The sequence below is a fragment of the Pituophis catenifer genome, unplaced genomic scaffold (genome assembly GCF_029215685.1).
Source record: "Pituophis catenifer annectens isolate HBS135680 unplaced genomic scaffold, rPitCat1.0.hap2 SCAF_3, whole genome shotgun sequence".
Classification (NCBI taxonomy): domain Eukaryota; kingdom Metazoa; phylum Chordata; class Lepidosauria; order Squamata; family Colubridae; genus Pituophis; species Pituophis catenifer.
Genome location: NW_027256883.1, coordinates 58,114,513 through 58,133,239, shown reverse-complemented (window position 1 = coordinate 58,133,239; position 18,727 = coordinate 58,114,513). Strand labels below are relative to the sequence as shown.

General features: G+C 36.2%; 1 protein-coding gene across 1 annotated transcript in view; it reads left to right on the top strand.

The window, feature by feature from the left end:
• RTTN (rotatin) overlaps positions 1 to 18,727 on the top strand; it is a 102,657-nt gene that overhangs the window by 32,429 nt on the left and 51,501 nt on the right. The window contains exons 23-32 of the mRNA XM_070942419.1: positions 1,622 to 1,690; positions 3,546 to 3,734; positions 4,390 to 4,629; positions 5,307 to 5,445; positions 6,551 to 6,705; positions 7,192 to 7,411; positions 8,614 to 8,742; positions 10,363 to 10,470; positions 16,420 to 16,578; positions 18,049 to 18,120. Of these exons, the coding sequence (XP_070798520.1) occupies positions 1,622 to 1,690; positions 3,546 to 3,734; positions 4,390 to 4,629; positions 5,307 to 5,445; positions 6,551 to 6,705; positions 7,192 to 7,411; positions 8,614 to 8,742; positions 10,363 to 10,470; positions 16,420 to 16,578; positions 18,049 to 18,120 (1,480 nt within the window). The remainder of the gene's footprint in view (positions 1 to 1,621; positions 1,691 to 3,545; positions 3,735 to 4,389; positions 4,630 to 5,306; positions 5,446 to 6,550; positions 6,706 to 7,191; positions 7,412 to 8,613; positions 8,743 to 10,362; positions 10,471 to 16,419; positions 16,579 to 18,048; positions 18,121 to 18,727) is intronic.

The window sequence follows — 18,727 nt, the reverse complement described above, 5'->3', positions numbered from 1 at the left end:
TATCCTTTAATGCCAGCTGCAATATAAGTAAATTATAGACAACATTTATGCTTGTATATCATCTCTCTCTCTCTCCCTCTCCCTCTCCCTCTCCCTCTCCTTTCCTCTCTCCCCCCCCCCCCCTTGCTTGCATTTATCAAATAGCAGAATATAAAACAGTGGCTGACTGTCTCCTTGCCTTTCGCTATAGGGATATTTTAAATTATGTAGATGCAAACACAAGAGTAGCACGGTGACCTGCTGACACCTTTGAATAATCAAAAGCCTATCATTGCTAGAAATATAATCAGACCTACTTTTCTGCTCACATTAGAGGAAATATTTCAGGACCTTTTTCCGAAACAGATCCATTGACTACAAGGTGACTAATTAAGATGTGCTAAAGTAATAAATGCAGAACAGAAAGATGTGGCAGATGTTTCCATCCCATGTTAATTGCTGATGGATTAATAAAAACTTTGTACTAAAAACTCGTACCACAAAGGTGTTGTTAAGGGTAATATCTATATTTTTAGTAATGCCGTTATTGCAAAATACTTTCGGATAACATTGAAATAAGAACCCTTCAAATTAAGAGTTGATCCAGATATTCAAACTTGCTTTATCTTTCCAGTCCTAAGAATAATATTTTAATCTTTTAGTTAAAACAAAGTTTAGTTCTCTTTATAACCTGAAAATTAGCCACTTTATTTAGATAATCCTGCCAGTGTAGTTGTTTCAAATGCCTTTGGCAAAAATCACTTTATGTTCTATTTCAAGGTGGCCTATTTTATTATCATCTCGACACCCTCAGGTATTTTTGAGAAGGCATCTATGTATTTTATATAAGATGTGAAATATTTTAAAACTTATTTAAAAACAGGAATTTTTTTCCCCAAAAAATATTTGTTTACTTAAAGATTTTGTCAGATGTGCATATCCTACCTTATTGCTTACAAACACTTCTGCTTTGGGTTGTTGTGGTTTTGCAAGCGAAGCAGCAGGAGGGCACCCAGTGTCAATGAATGGCAGTCAATCTGGTCTTTCATGACCAGACAGCCATATTATGATTCTTTATGTTTTTCTTCTATCCTGCCTCCTGCTTCCACACTTTATATTGCTGATATTGTAAGGGCTGAAGCTGATGAGATGGAAACCAGAATTTCCCAGCTAGAAAGTATCCTTATTTCAGTGTTTATCAGCTGCCTTCCAAGATCGTCAAAGATTAGTTACATAGCTGTTAAATTAAAAAGGTAGAAGGGAAGAAACTCAAGAGTTTTAGTTTGGGGGACCCATGTCTTTAAAAAGGTCTTTGATACTTTGTCCTGAAGCTGGCAAATCCTCTTTGTGTATCAGGCTTCATTCTCGTCTGGAATGAGAAGTCATGTCAAAGAATCTTTGGCCTAATTTAGCCAATTCCTGAATAAGAAAAAAGCTAATGACTTGGATTTGGTACTGAGCCCTAGTGTGAAACCTGACAGACATTAAGCTAAAATGCAGATTTCCTTCACTACACTTTGAGCATTGCCCTGTGTAGATATGACAGTGCTTAGCTAAATGTATATGACATTTAAGGCATGTACTGATTAACACTTAGTATCTTCTTTGGTTTTGTTTGAATTTATTTGTTTGTTTTATGCAGGGCTGATACTGTTTCCTGTGATCCTTCTAGCATTTCCCACTTCACCTTGCCTGTTGCCGTTGTAAGGAGGTAAGAGTTATTATTCATATTAAGAGTCACCCTTGCAGAAATACTGTTTTTTTGCACTGTAAAGGAAATATTTTAAATAAATAAAAAAAATCTAGAAAGCCTTTCACAGATGTTTGAAGGACCTTGACACGAAACACAACACTTATTTGTTTTTGTTATTTCATTTATGTTCTAGTTAAAGTATGAAAATCATTTGGTGTAGACCATGATGACTTTCCCATTACGATTGATTGATTGATTGATTGATTGATTTACTTATTTATTTTCACAAATAAAACCTAATCCTACTAAAGGGCCTCCAAAAATTAATTGGACTCTCTTGCAGCTATCGAGAACTTCACGTCTGGTTAGGGCGTGATTCACCCATCTTTCTCAGAGTGGGACTCTGGTCAGTGTACAATAAAACATTAAAATATAAAAACAATATATACAAATTCAAAACTTAGAAGGAGGCATGGATGATTAAACCCTGTTAAAATTAGTTAAAACAAAGGGAGGTTTCTTCAGGGCACTAACTAGCCCTGGGCCTACATTCTCCTCTAAGCCCCCCATGTGAGGCCAAAGAGCCATGTTTTGACTCCTGTTTGGAAGGCCAGGAGAGTACAGGCCTACCTAATCTCTGGAGAGTATACCCACAGGGTGGGGGCAACAGCATAGAAAGCTCTCTTCTTAGATCAATTTCTGTTGCTCCCTTCCACCCACAACACTACTCTTTTGGGAATACTTGAACCTTATGCATTTTTGTGAGGAGTGTTTTTTTTCCTTTTTGTTACTCTGTAATTGTCAGACTTCGATGCTATCTCAAAATAAATGAATTTCCAAACTGCCAATCTTTAAGGAAATCTTTTCTTTAATTGAGCACAGCCACCGGATCATAACTCGATGCGGACAAGACTGACCTTTTGCCCCCCAACCCCTCCCTTTCCGATCCCCAAATCTCTGCTTCTCATTGGCTATCTTCCAAGTCATTCTTCAGACTTCTTGTCTTGTCATTTCCCAGGAATGTCCCCCCCTCCTCATTTCCACGACAACCCGACTTCAAAGGGATTTAGCAGGCAAAAGTTCAGAGCTTATCTCTCTCTCTCCTCTGCTCTCTATGCCAGCGTTGAAGTGCTGACAGTAATTATATTTACCCATCTAGCATCAGTCAAAAATGAGGACCACAACTCACAGAATTCTAAGCAATGGTTGTGGTTGTTTGAGCAGTCTGAAATGACAAAGTTCATATATTAACCATAAGCCATGATTTGCAAAGCAGAAGATCTGAATTCATTCATGCGGATGAAAATCAAACAATCTGCAGTTGTGACTTAAATGTGATGTGTAAACAGGGACATAGTAGTTGCAATTTATTGCATTGAATGCTAGGCTGGCATTAATTGGAATTATGTGTGAACCCCAATCCTATATTTTAAACCATGATTAAAGCAAACTATGCCTTAGTTCAGTGTGTATACTCAACCAATACACAGAGTTAAAATTATAAATGCTCCTGATTGTTGCTGTTCAAGGTATAACTTAAGACGGGGCATAACAATGTTATTTTTAATTTGGATTCTAGTTTATGATGAACTGATTCTACAGAATTGATTGATGTAAAGTTAATGTGGGGGACTGTCAGTAACTTGATTTAACCAATTTGAATTTGAATTAACCAATTTTGCTGTATACATGATGTACAATGACAATAAAGGCTATACTAATTGAATAGGAACTCATTTTATATGCCGTGTAAGAGTAGTGTGTAAAGAAATATTTCAGAAGCCTTAAACCATGACTATGATCATAGTGAGCAATACAAATTTTATTCTCCAAAACCAGCGTTATTTCAATTTGTCCCTTTTTATTCCTAAAGGTATCATCTACCTATTAAAGTCTCTGCACATCATGCTGTCAGTCCTAACTCGGTGGTGTTACCATTTTCTTGTGAATTCTGGGCCTCAAAACACGTGTCAGATATGCTAAAAATGGCTTGGAACTTGTCTTGGTTCCATGGAGCAGATAGTTTAGTTGCGCTTGCCAGTTATGAGACAGCAGCAGAACAGTAAGCTATTCATTTTGTTGTTCCAGTTCTAATATTTCTTCCAATTTGTATTTAACAAAGAACAATCCTGACTTAGAGTTTTGGTCTTCACTTGGAAATTTTTATACTGTTATTTTAATGAATGGCACCTACCATAAAACACTGAAACTCCGTTTGGGAATAGGGTTGGGAATCTAACTCTCTAAGATTAGACTTCAAATTCTGTCCTCTCCAGCTAGTATAATTAATAATCAGGGATGGAGAAAACAGGAATCCAAGAATGTTTTAAAGTCAGAGATTCCTAACAAAGTTTCCAGCCAGGGGTCCAAATTGTTAACAAGCAATAAGACAGGCGCCTGTTCATTTCTCCCATATCCTTAGTTTTTCTTTAAACTTTCCATACTTCCGATCTTGATTGGGCATATATTTGTGATACTCTTTGTGTATCCTGTAAACTTGTGAAAAACACTGTAGTGAAAGATTTCTTCATGAACTGTGCCATAGAACAAGAAGATCAAATTCTATTTGATGGTTCCAAAACCAAAAAGATAAAACTTTAAATCAATGCGATGAAAGAAGAAAAAACGAAATATAAATTGAGATGCTATATTCGTTGGTTACTTTAAAATAAATCCTTTAATTGTCATTTTAATGTTCTTTTCTTTTTTAATTCCAGATTTTCCAGCACTTTAAAGCTCTCCTCAGAAGATATTATTATCCTTAAATTAACGTGTGCAACCTTTGGTCTGCAGGATTGTCTTAATGCCATCACTCAAGCAGCATCCCATGGGGAAGTTAGGGCTGCTGTCACAAAAATGAATTTTTATATTTTGAACGATAGGCTGGCATTAATGTGCAGCGGTAGTCCTTGTGGAGCCACTTTCAAGTCCTTGGCTTGGCAAACAGCATTAAGCAGGTTGGTGTGTAAGAACAAGGTACCTAACTGACTACAAAGCCACCTGTCACTGTAGATTTAGCTTCGACATTTTCAAAGCCAGTTTCTTTAGACTCTTCCCAAGCATTTTCCACAACAAGAAATGCCTTTGAAAACGGTAAATCAGGTGTATTTAGCAACCAAAAAGGAAGACGTTTTCACATTCACAGGTTGGCTAAGGATAAAGCAATGCTACAAAACATGCTTGGCCCTTTTGCCCTTCCTACTGTAAGCCCTGCATTTATCTGCCTGCCAGAATATTGTGAGGAATGCCTAGATCAGTGAGACGTCTCATTTTGGCAATTTTCTGGCTGTATGATTTGTATATACAGATGGTTAATGGAGGCTAAATGCATAAAGAATAGGGAAAATGATAAAGGCAATACATTTCTTCTTTGACTATTCCTTCTGCTTTTCTTTTAATATGGTGTTTCGTAGTTGAACCTTTTGATGTTTATTATTTTTATTATTATGAAAAAAGATCTCTTGTATTCATCTGCTTTGTATTTCTGACATTTATATTTAGCACCAGCACTTTGCTGTTTTCAATCTTTTTAAGTTTAACTTTATATTTCAGCAAACTACATTAATCATGTAATGCTAGTAACAGGATACTGCTACAAAATGACATGTACGATATTATGGTTTGTGCATAACAGGTTTCTTCAAGTGCTTCCCGTGTCTTCAGAGGATGAAAAACTTTTGTCTGATGTCATATGCTTTTTAAACAAGTTTATGAAGGAACAGAAGAATATTTCAGAACACCTAAAATGGATCCTGGATGTGGTCCTGAAGCAGGTAAGGGTCTTGAGTAACACCTGATTTCAACAAATTATGTATTTTCACATACAGTGGTAGCTTGGCATTCAACTGTACTCAACACATTTTGACGCAAATATTTTGTCCCAATTCTCAACATTTGTTTGATACTCAACACAGACTTGTTGGTATCGGCTGCCTTGTGACTCACTATATTACTCATTACATTATTCCTTATGGGAAAATTTTGTTTAGTATTCATCATTTGAGGTAGTCATCATATTTCTCGTAACCAATTCACAGTGTACTTACAGATCTGTGCCATTACACTTGTTTCAAAAGACTCTTTACTCTCTACTTACTATCTCTATTTACTATACTTACTATGTGTGTATAGTAAGTATAAGAAGGGGTTGATTTTTTTTTCTTTTTGGATGGAGCAATCCCTATGGGTAATCTAATTTAGGAGATGACAATTTATTCCCATAATATGGTCTAAAATCCTGACCCTGCATACCGGAATGAATTGGAGGAGGAGTTCCGTCTAGGAGGACCCTGATCTTCTGCAGAAAAAGAGACTTTGTCCATTAGTCATTCATTCATTTATTAGATTTTTATTCCATCATTATTAAAAGTTATGTCATATAAAAATAAGATGCACAAGAACTTCCACAACAAAAAGCACATGCATTAGAAACAATCATGTTTTTTTCTGAATAAAAATCGATTTTAGATCAGGAGAAATGTATGCTTGCCATAGAATGACTATTGTGACAGGAAGTACATTTAAATATATTCACCAAAAGCAAACTGTCTTCAAAAACTCACTGAATCTGGTAGGTTGTAGCCAAGGAGTCAGTGTCAATTAATAAACCATTTGGTAAATTTGTTTTGTCTCTGCCAGGAAACTTACCATCTGCTTGCTTGAATTTTTATATCATTGAAATTAGTTTACTGAATATCTAGTGATGCAGCATATTAATTCTGTATAAATTGTTAAGAAAATTTATTCTTAAATAGCTTCTTTCTAGTATGAAAAACTGCATGTCAACTGCTAGCTTCAACCTGAGTTTTATGCTCTGTTGGAGACTAGGTAATGAAACATATGTTCTATACTGATGTTATGCCTTGATCTTCTGTGCAGAATCCAAAATCTCTATTAGATCTTGTGGTACAGCCAGAATCTCCGGCCCAAGATGACACTGATGAGCTAAAGACAGCTGTGAGACAACAATTGCAGAAAGAATTGATTGCTTTCTTTAATACACTTCTACTCAGGTTCATGTCTGTTACTGACAGGTATGGCATAAAATGAGATACCCAACAATATAAATCACTATAATTATTTGATTCTTAAAGTGCAAGATCTAATGTCCCAGGACCACAATCAGCTTCAAAACTTAATTAGAACCTCAGGAGTCTTTCAGAAGTTTCCTCCTAGTTTCTTTCCAAGATTTCTGAAGCCATTTGCCTTTGTCTACTTCCTAGGTCTGAGTGGGAGTGATTGGCCCAAGGTCATCCAGATAGCTTCCTACCTAAAGTATGACTAGAAATCCTGGTCTCCTGGTTACTAGCCTGGTGCCTTAACCCCTAGATCATGGGTGTCAAACTTGATCGCATCACGTGACATATCATGACATATCACAACAGTTTTTTGCGTTTGTGGAGCCGGAGTGGGTGTGGCCTGCAGATGACGCATACGGCCTGTCACCAGTTTGACACACCTGCACTAGACCAAACTGGCTGTCTAATACCCTATCTTATCAACTTCTTTATTTTATACAGAAAAGATTTGGAACTTACTGGCTATTTCCGAACAGAACTAGCCTTGAAGCTTCTTCAGTATTTGCGAGTAACAGATGCCCCTCATTTCTATGGATTACCTTTCTTGGAAAGGATATTAAATAGCATGGTTCATGTCACAGCACTGCCAGGCTGGAGTTCGTACTCTGTCACAATGGAGCCATTCATGATTTGCAAGAAATACTTAGCTGGCCTTCTTGAGGTAAATGAACAACAAATAAATTTTGTGTGATTGAGAAATAAAAAGAGTGGATTGACCCTGCTTTAAACATTAATAATTGTTGTATGTTTACACTTTTCATTACTGTGGGCTACAAATATGTGTCTATTGCTAATTTTGAAAAACATGCTTGTCATATAATAGTTACCCTTCTGAAGATGAATTAGATAGAAAATAGCATATATTGAATTTTATTTTTAAATAGCTTCCATATTATTTGGTTAATTTCTATTTTAAAAAAAAGCCTAATCCTCAGATCATTTCCTTTGTGAGAGCACCACAAATAGACTCCAACATTTTAACATAGAGCCCAGCAGAGTAGAATATTTTTTTAATTGTTATGTGTAATTTAAATATTATATGTTCATCATTGTGTTAAAAAAAAATAACCTCACAGCTGCAAAAAGTCTTAGAGCAACTTTTGCGTAATTAATAAGAAAAGGATCTTCCTACTGGGCTGCAGTCTAAATCAGAGATCAGGAAAGAATGGAGCCTTACAATGTGACAAGGGATTTTGTAGCGTCTTTTAGGTTAGTATACTTAATTGCGACAAAATGAGTAAGGGGGAGAGTGAATTAGCTTTCCTCAACCATAATTCGTCTGATCAGATCCATTTCCTGCTACACCTGTTATCTATCCTTTAAAAATAACAGAAATTTTATTAAAGAAATCCTATATCACATCTAATTTGAGTTTATGCCGAGTTTAGAAAATGAACTAAATGATAGTTTAAATAAGCAGAATAAAATTATCACACTCCAGATCTTTACACATACATTACGCAGGCATAATTCTTTCAAAGGAAATATTATCTCTCAGTTTATATACCCAGATATAGTGCACAATAGCTGTCAGCTCTTCAGGCCTTGATTAAAATTCTACAGGCTTTTAAGCTCTTCCACTTTTTGCATATCCTCAAAGTGACACAATTAATACATTTTTTTGCATCTTACATCTGGCCAGTGTCCAGTAAGGACAAGAATTAATAATTGCTAAATGTATGCGTTGAGAGAGCTGAAGCTATTTCTGAATTCAGAAAGAACAGAATCTGCATGTAAACGAAGTTTCATTTCCCCAAGCAGCCTCCAAAACTGTTCCAGAGTTTAACTTTAAGGGCTGATAAGCTGATATTTGTGACAAAGTTGTGATGCCTTTGAACAGTGTTTTTTTGCTTCTCCTTTCAGGTCATCTCATCTTTTTATGTTGAGTGGGGAGGCAATGCCATGTCTTTCATGGGAAAAGGAGTTACCAAGAGTGCTGTCCTTTGTTTGCTTCACTTGTCCCATGAAATGAGTATTCAGGCTCTAGATGAGGTATGAAAATAATAAGATAAACTTCTCTTTGATTAGTACATTGCTTAGTACAGGCCTGTTTGAACAGGGCCACGCAAGCGGCGGGTCAGTGCCTGGGTCCGTGCCTGGGTCCATGCAAAGTTCCTCTCATACCAGCGGTGGCCGCTCACACAAATGGAGCTGCTCAGACAAGGAATTATCCCCTCTTCCACACACACCCTTCCCCCACTGGGCCACCAAGCCAGAAAGGTTGGGCAATGGACACCGCTGGCTTAGTATAACTTTTTTCGCACCTCACTATTCTTGATATTATTTTTACATTACAGCATGAATATTTTATTTTTGGCTTGTAAGAAGTGGAACCATTTAGTAATTAAGAAGGACCATTGCCCTCAGGACTGATGACTGACTAAATGTATAGTAAAGTTTAAAATAATATATCGAGGTTACGTGATTCTTAAAATTGATTGGTTGGCAATCAATTGATTAGTTAGTAATTTTTAGGTTTTTTTTTCTTTTTCCCCTTTAGAGAGTGACAACTTTTTCTAATGCATAACAGTTTATTGTAATTGTCCACTCTAGGCATTCAGCAGAATAAAAGTCAACATGCCTATAACCTGAAATTTGACTATGCAACATGTGATCAGTTCGTTCATCTTATATCTTTATATGCAAATTAAATTTTAGTTCTCTTGCTAGACACCCATATCCGTTTGCTTTGGTGCTATATTATAATAGAGATATGAGTATTCTCTGACCCTTGGGCCATATGTGGGCTGCATCTAATGTCAAAACTCCTCTGTCAGTGATCAGTCAAGATTTCTAGTAAGAGTAATGTATTCTTTCAGCCTTTTGATGATGGAAAGGAGAACTGAGTGCCAAAAAATGAGGTGAATTGATATCTTCATTTGTTTTTTTAAGTCTGCTTTTCTTACATTGATGTGTAACCACTACTATATTTAAAGGAATGTGACTGAACTAAAAATAATGGTGTCCATAATTGTTGGGAGAAACAAAGTAAGAAGAACATACCAGAAATTAAGCTTTTCTCCAGTAAAAAATCCCAGAAACCTTTTATATAAAACCTTTTTGTTCAGTTTCAGAGCTATTTCCTCCAATGAATACACTGTAAGGACTCTTTTCTAACTAGGCTAGATGAAGTAGAGTTACTGACATTCCTATATAAGATATAGACTCTTATCTTTTATTTTATATTCTATGTTCCTTAGGTTTTTAACTGTCTATTCAGCTTAATTTAACCAACAATAACCTTTAATAAAACTTTAGTGTTAAATTAGCGCATAACCTTTTCATACATTTTTAACTTCAAATATAAAATGCAGTTTTGTAAGGGAAGTGAAATGAGTTCCTGGTTTTATTTTTACTTCCGTTTTTCCTAACTTTAACAGAATATATGGTGACCTTTTTCCCTGTGCTTTTAACTTTACAAAATATACTAATATTCTTTTATTACGTGTGCTATATAAGCACTGGTTTAGGATATGCATTTTACTGACTCAAAAAGTTCATAGGTTTAAATGTTGGAAGATATATAAATGGTTTGTAGTATATGTAAACTGAGTTCAGAGAGAATCCGAAGATTGTTTGTTTGGTTTTTAATAGAAATAATTTTCTTTTTAGGATTGGGTTTCACTCTGGTTCTTGCCATATGATACCAGTGAAGAACAAGGTCAATTTCGTCAAGGTTTAGCGTGGCTTATTCCATTATGGGTAGACAGAGACCCTGAGGTTAGTAAAATTCACATCTTTTATTGAGTATTTTTCCATTGTCATGGCTATAATAGTGCTGTTCTTCTAGTGAAAATATTATTTACCAACTTGGCTCCCAGGCTTGTAACTGCAGAGGTATGAAATAATGATCTTAGCAATTGTGTGGTTATTTCTTGATTCAGCATCAAGTGTGGAAAGAACTTTAGATGGTTTGGTCCTTCTGTTACTATTTATCTGTACTACCCCCACAGCATACAAAGGAGAAACTTTCCTTTTGTTGTTTTGCAAACCCAAAGAACAAATGGATTCTCCCTAACCTTTCCTGGCCATACAACATCGGATTAATGCCAATAGAGGCAGGATCTTTTTAAACAAAACTCATGCCAATCATTTTTCCTTGGAATTCTTTTGTTCATAATAAATATACTCAGAATCTTGAGTTTACATGTATGCTATTTTTTTTATTACCCTTTCATTGAATGTACACGAATGATTATTAATAAACTAGCTGCTTTTTTTCTGCCTTGAATTTTGGAAACAACTGAAATGGGAATTTGCTGCATTTAAGGCTTCCCAATTAACAGAAGTTTTTCATCTTTTTGAAGAGTCTTCAGAAATCATCCACTTGTCCTTAAAATACTTATTTATTTATTTATTTATTTATTTATTTATTAAATTTTTATACCGCCCCCTCTCCCGAAGGACTCGGGGCGGTGAACAGCCAAAATTAAAAACACACAATACAAATATTAAAATACATTAAAACTTAAACAACATTGTTTGCTCTGCCATAGACTTCAATCACTTGTGAGATGCTTTTCTTTTTTATTTGGGATAGTTAGGATAAGAATCAGAAGTCTGTAACATAGTCACCATTATGATCAAATTGTAAATTGTTCTGGCAGTTGTCAGCTACTGGATAAATAAGGAAGGCAGATGTTTTGTTCTGTGCAAAGATTAGCATACAAAATGGCCCAGCTTTTGAAAACAAGAACTAAAATTAGATAGAAATTATTCCTTTGCATTGCCCTAATCTAACTTCTGCTGCATTTTAAGAGTTTTCATTGTTTTTTGCCTCGTATCCAGTGTTGATTAGTGTGTGTATGTATGTGTTTCTACCTACACACACACACCATTTCATTGAATGTGTGGATTGGACATCTGGTTCACATTGGGTTTTTGATGTGCTCTTTAGTACTGAAAAAATTCACTCAAAGCTTTTGAACAAGGAGAAGAATGGGCACAGAGTTCTTCTAACAACTTCTTTCTTGTCTCTTTGCATTGGTCGATATGAAAAGTATGAATTACGGAAGAAAATCCTATTTTCTGGTGAGGGATTACCTATTGCTGGAATAACCATCTTGCATATTATTGCTAAAGCATAGGCCATCCACTGTTGTAGTAGGTGAATGTACATGTTCAACTTAAAAGTATCTTTTAGAAATCTCCCATATGTGGGAATAATTCATTGCTCCCACGGAAAAAAAAAGCATACCTTCCTTTTTCTTGAACCATTGTTTCCAAAAGCCCACACTGCTACCCTTTGCTAGTTTGGTTGAAATCTCACTGGAAAAAAACTGTTGACATGGTAAAGGATATGATAATTTGTTAAGAGCTCTTTTGTTCTTAGAATTCTTAGAGGCTGCATGGAAGAGGGATTAATATAGACTCAATTTGATAATACAAGTAGTCGCAGTTAATAGCAATAGCAAATACACTTAGACTTATATACCACTTCACAGTACTTTACAACCCTCTCTAAGTGGTTTATAGAGTCAGCATGTTGCCCCAACAATCTGGGTCCTAATTTTACCCACCTCAGAAGGATGGAAGGCTGAGTCAACTTTGAGACGGTGAGACTTGAACTGCCAAACTGCTGGCAGTCGGCAGTCAGCAGAATTAGCCTGCAGTACTGCATTCTAACCACTGCGCCATCACTACTCATAATCATGGTAATAGGAACTGGAATTTCAATTACGAAGCAGTATGGCCACGAAGTGCAATGTTACATGATTACATCACTGAGCAACGGGAAACCCAGCAGTCCCCATTTCTTGTGTTAAGTAAGGACCTCATGTGTCTGTGACTTATGACTTGCCAATTTCCAACAAGCAAAAACAGTGGGGAAGCCAGCAGGAATTCACAAGTCCTGTGTGTCTTGCAAGTGGGCCAGCGGGCAAATGAGGGCTAAGGAGTGTTGAAGGGAAGAGAAGGAATGCAGTGACCCTATGCAAGGACAGGCAGGGAAAGGGATGCTTTGGCATAGTAAGCATGCAGGGGAAGAAGTGCTGCAATGCTGCATGAGTGCAGGTGGAGGACCTATGTGTTTGTGATATGGATTGTGGGTAGAGGGGAGCTGTGGGTGGCAGCCATTATGGAATATGAGATCCATAGTGGGATCCTCAGGAGAAAAAGCAGGCGATTGGAGTGGCTTATGGGGGCAAAATGCAACCTCTGCCACCTTCCCCATTGACTTGCTTTGCAGTCTCCATTGATTGTCAACTTTGCAATCATGGCTTTGGGACATTGCAACCATCATAAGTGTGAGCTGTTTGCCAAGTTCCTATATCATGATCAGATGGCTGTGGAGACTGTGCTGTGATAGAACTTTGAGGGCCAGTCATAAATACAGTAGTCCTTGACTTACCACTGTAATTGAGCTTGGAATTACAGTCATAAATCATTGTACTCTTTAAGTCAAGGCACCATGCCACTGGACCCAATTTTTTTGGCAAGTTTTGCAGCAGTTGTCCCAAAAGTACTTTTTCAAGAGGCAACTAGAAAGTCTTGAAAAAGCACCTTTGGAACAACCATGACCTGGATGACTGAGACTCTCCGTAGACATTTTGCAGCAGTTGTTAAGTAAAACACCCTGGTCATTAAATAAATCTGTTTACCCTATTTTTTTTTAACCAGAAATTGGAAGTAATTGCTGGAAACTAGCCAAAAATAAATAAATTTTAAAAATCATAACCACCCTGACAAGGTCCCAAAATATGCTCACATGACTAAGAGAGGTTTGCAGCTGTGATAACTTCAAAATCAGGTTGTAAATCGTTGTTGGGGGCTTTGTCATGAATGTTCATTAATTGAGGATGACTACTATTTCTTAATACAGTTGGGTCCCACATTAATATAATATATGCACAGCTGAACAGAAGGAGATCTTAAAACAGCTTCTATTGAGAAGTGTTAGAACAACAAGGTTCTGTGTATTTTAATGATTTATTGTGACATAAACAAGCTTTCCCAATCTCTTAAATCTAGTAAAACTCTTGAAATTTGTGTTCAGCCAAGTCTTTTAAAAAAAATAATTTAATTTGATTTTTGAAATAAAAACTAACACAAACTAATAATTAAAGTAAAAGAAAGAGGAAAGAATGAAAAGCAAAGCAAAGCCAAAAGTGCAGAAAGAAAAAGAAATACAAAGAAGTGACTTCTGGCTTGCTTCTACAGCAATTAGAAGTATAAATTTATGTTAAATTCTTACTCTAAATTTGCATCATAACTTTCATTTTTTCTATTATTTCTATTCTGTTTCTTTTTCTAATCATCAGATCCATATGTTTTAATTTCATTTTTTTCCCTTGTTTTGTGCAAAAAGTCCTAAAGGGGTTTCCAATCAGCCTTAAAATTAATCAGTCTTTTTTCTCATCAAAGCTGTCAATTCATGCCATCTCAGCTAGATCTACCATCCATTCTTCCATTGTACCATTGTAGTGTCAAATATTTCTATTGTTATGCATATAAAAGTCTTGCTGCTGTTGTGAACCCCTTGGGATTATGTAGAGTTTTGCATGAATTGGTCATAAAATGTGCTCTGAACTTCATCTAAGTCACAACAATAGAAAAACACAGTCTGCTTAAAATAATACTACACCAACATTAGATGTTGCCATGGTTTAATTGAACATAACATGTAAATATTCACAGTGCAGGGAAGAAAAAGTATGTGAACCTTTGGACCTAATAATTAGTTGACCCTCCTTTGGCAGCAATAACCTCAACCAAACGTTTCCTATAGTTGTAGATCAGACCTGCACAACGATTTGGAGTAATTTTGGACCACTCCTCTTCACAAAACTGTTTCAATGTAGCAATATTCTTGGGATGTCTGGTGTGAATCGCTCTCCTAAGGTCATGCCACAGCATTTCAATCAGGTTGAGGTCAGGACTCTGACTGGGCCACTCCAGAAGGCGTATTCTGTGCTGTTGAAGCCATTTTTTTGTTGAATTACTTGTATGCTTTGGGTCATTGTCCTGTTGCATCACCCATCCTCTGCGGAGCTTCAGTTGGCGGACATTTTCCTGCAAAATGTCTTGATAAACTCTGGAATTCATTTTCCCATCAATGACAACAATCCGTCCAGGTCCTGAGGCAGCAAAGTAGCCCCAAACCATGATGCTCCCTCTGCCATGTTTTACAGTGGGGGTGAGGTTTTGATGTTGGTGTGCTGTGCCTTTTTTTCTCCACACATAGTATTGTGTGTTCTTCCCAAACAACTCAATTTTGGTTTCATCTGTCCACAGTATATTTTGCCAGTAGTGCTGTGGAACATCCAGGTGCTCTTTTGCAAACTTCAAACATGCTGCAATATTTTTTTTGGACAGCAATGGCTTCCTCCGTGATGTCCTCCCATGTGCTCCATTGTTGTTTAATGTTTTCCTTATTGTAGATGTGTCAACAAAAATGTTAGCATGTGCCAGAGATTTCTGTAGGTCTTTAGCTGACACTCTAGGATTCTTCTTTACCTCATGAAGCATTCTGCGCTGTGCTCTTGCAGTCATTTTTACAGGACGACCATACCTAGGGAGAGTAGCAACAGTACTAAACTTTCTCCATTTGTAGACAGTCTGTCTTACCGTGAACACATGAACATCAAGGCTTTTGGAGATACTTTTGTAACCCTTTCAGCTTCATGCAAGTCAACAATTCTTGATCGTAGGTATTCTGAGAGCTCTTTTCTGCAAGTCATGGTTCACATCAGACAGTGCTTCTTGAAACCAGTAAACCCAAAACAGGTGTGTGTTTTTAAAGGGCAGGACAGCTGTCAGCAACACATCCAATATCATCACACTGATTGGAGTCAAGGTTGGTTCACTCCTGGCTCCAATTAGCTCTTGGAGAAGTCATTAGGCTAGGGGCTCACATACTTTTTCCTCCCTGCACTGTGAATGTTTACATGTTATGTTCAATTAAGCCATGGCAACATCTAATGTTTGTGTAGTATTATTTTAAGCAGACTATGTTTTTCTATTGTTGTGACTTAAATGAAGTTCAGAGCACATTTTATGACCAATTCATGCAAAACTCCAACTTGCAACTGTACATAGACAAAGAATTCCAAGAAGAGTTCAATGAATTTTTTTCCAACTGTTTGCTCATCAGTCTCAAAAGGAATATCTCTGGTTTCAATTGTATGTTAATATTTCAGTTCTTCTGAATTAATATATATATTTGAATCCATTTTTTTAGCTTTTTTACATGGCTACCAAGCATGATAAAAACTCCCGTCATGTTCACATTTCCAACATACATTTGAGGATACCTTTAAGATTATTTTTCTGGTGGCCAATACCAATGATATATCATTTAATTTAAAAAAAATCTCTTAAAATAATATGTTCAGCAAAATTGATGACTAATCATGGATTCAAAGATGTTTATTAGATAAAGTTGTATTTTTCTCTGTTTTACGTTCTAGTATATAAAATGTTTTCATGCATAAGACTGTTAGATTTAGAAATACTTCTTTTTGCTGTTTTAACCATATTGTGGGGCAAGGAAAGAAAAGAGATAAAATCAAATTTAATTTACTGAGATTTTAAATTTGGATTTTTTAAAATTCATTTCGATTTAGGAGAAAAAGTTTGTCTTCATGCAAACACCCAGAGTAGTGCTTTAAGATAAGAAACCACACAAATATTTAAATAAATGTAATGTGATTTTTTTTTCATTGCTATTAGGTAAAGTTCACTTCACTTGCAATAGGATCAGCGCTTACATCACTAGACGTGGGCTGCTTCTCTTTAGCAGAAAGTTGCCAGAACATATCAGGAGGATTATGGGGAACTGTGATTAACATCCTTCTGGATAAATCTGAATGCAGCATGGTGCGAAGAGAGGTTTGTAAATCATATAACTGTAAAAATGAATTTTCAACTGATTATAACTTGGTACTTTCTTGGATTGAATCAAGTGCCTAGGTCATCTATCTAGAAGAGCATGGTCTGTGCACTTAGCTTTTGCCCATCTCCCTTTCTCTTCTGAAAAGATTCTCCAAGAAATAGAGAACAATGAAAACAATTACAGTGTGGAATTAAAGACAAAACTTTGAGAGTGGATGATTCTTATATGAATAGTGCTAGATCTGCTACATTAGATACATTACTCTAAAACTTAGGTAAGCATTACTGAAGTTTCTTGGTGCAATGTATCTTTTATATATATGTATGTTTGTGTGTGTGTGTGTGTATTAATTAATAAATAAATGTAGTAATTAATTAGCTGTGGCAAGTAACGGTAGCACACCCATTGCGCGGAGCTCGGGTCTCGAACCCAGGCTGTCAACTCTCCAGCTCACAAGCTCAGTGTCTAACTGCTGAACCGTTGCACCTCTCACTAGATAGATATATAGGAATAGGATATTTCTTATATATTCCTATATCCAACATATTCCAATATATTCCTATACCCAATAAGATCACTACATCATTTTTTGTGTTTTTCTCAAGACCTATCTTACTCCTGGTTTTCATTCAGCATAAGATGCCTTTAGACAGGCCATCTAGATGTTTTGGGATTGCAATTTCCCAGGAGAGAAATGTAAAATAACAAAACAATTTCCCATAATAATTTTAAAGGATCTTTCTCCACAGTGTAAACCAAAGTTTGCCATTGTGAAAAATTAAGCAACATGAAGTAATTTTCAGACTGAACTGTAACAATTAAAACATTAACATTAAAAATAAATTTAATAGTAGCTGAATTACAAATACTTTCATCAGGGGTGAAATCCAGCAGGTTCTGACCGGTAGCGGAAATTTTGAGTAGTTTGGAGAACCGGTAGCAGAAATTTTGAGTAGTTTGGAGAACCGGCAAATACCATCTCTGGCTGGCCCCAGAGTGGGATAGGAATGAAGATTTTGCAATATCCTTCCCCCAGGAGAGGGGAGGGAATGGGGATTTTGCAGTATCCTTCCCCTGGAGTAGGGTGGGAATGGAGATTTTGCAGAATCCTTCCCCTGCCATGCCCACCAAGCCACACCATGCCCACCAAGCCACGCCCACAGAACCGGTAGTAAAAAAATTTGGATTTCACCACTGACTTTCATCTTTTTAAACTGTGTAAGGAGTTGTTAGAAAAATTACATAGAAAGGAAATTTTCCGTCTCTGCTTCAATTCTACTAAATAATGCAAAATTTGATTTCTTTTTAAATAATCCACTGCATAGCCAAAAGCTTAGAAGAGAAAAATTATGACATATGAATTTAATGTATACTTTTCATTGCTTTGATTCAGTATGTACTAGCCTAGGTTCTTTTAACTGCAGCCAGATGGCACTGTTGATGTTTGTCTTTTTTTTTCTTTGTAGGCTGCTTTTATTCTTCAGAATCTTTTGGTGATCCCACTGCCCACTGAAGAGGCTAAAGACTCCAATTGGCAGGTGACTGGTTGACTTTATATGTTATTACTGTTCATCAGTAGGATTATGCACAGCAATTTGTAATTTAGCAAGAGTACAAGCTGTTTTTAGATGTACCTAGATGTGAAAATATGCATACTTTAACTTGTTAATAGAGAAGCAAAAGGTTTTTTTCTCCTAGTCTTGTTGACCCTCAAAGCTTTCTATATTAGATGAAAACAAGGTGATTTTCAAGTTAAGCTAACCTAAAAAGTAGATTTAGAAATGTCTTGAAAATAGACCCATCTTTCAAATAAGATTCACAAGTATTTTCATTTTTAAAAGAACATATATCTCAATTCAGTTTCCCTGAAAATGTAATTTAGTTGTAATTTACCATCATAGAAGCATTGTCCTAAGGCCATAGGATTACATGGATTTTTCCATATAAGGTGAAAGATACAGGTGTGATATCTGAGAGGCAAATCCACCATCACATTCCTTCTTCCTTGTTATCAAACTGATTGGATTCAATTTGTTTTATGTATTTTATGTTACAATATATGTCAAGATTTCCCCATCAAAATGCTTTCCACAGTGGTTCAGAATTAATTTATGGGTTGATGATGGCCTAAAGCAGGGGTGGGGA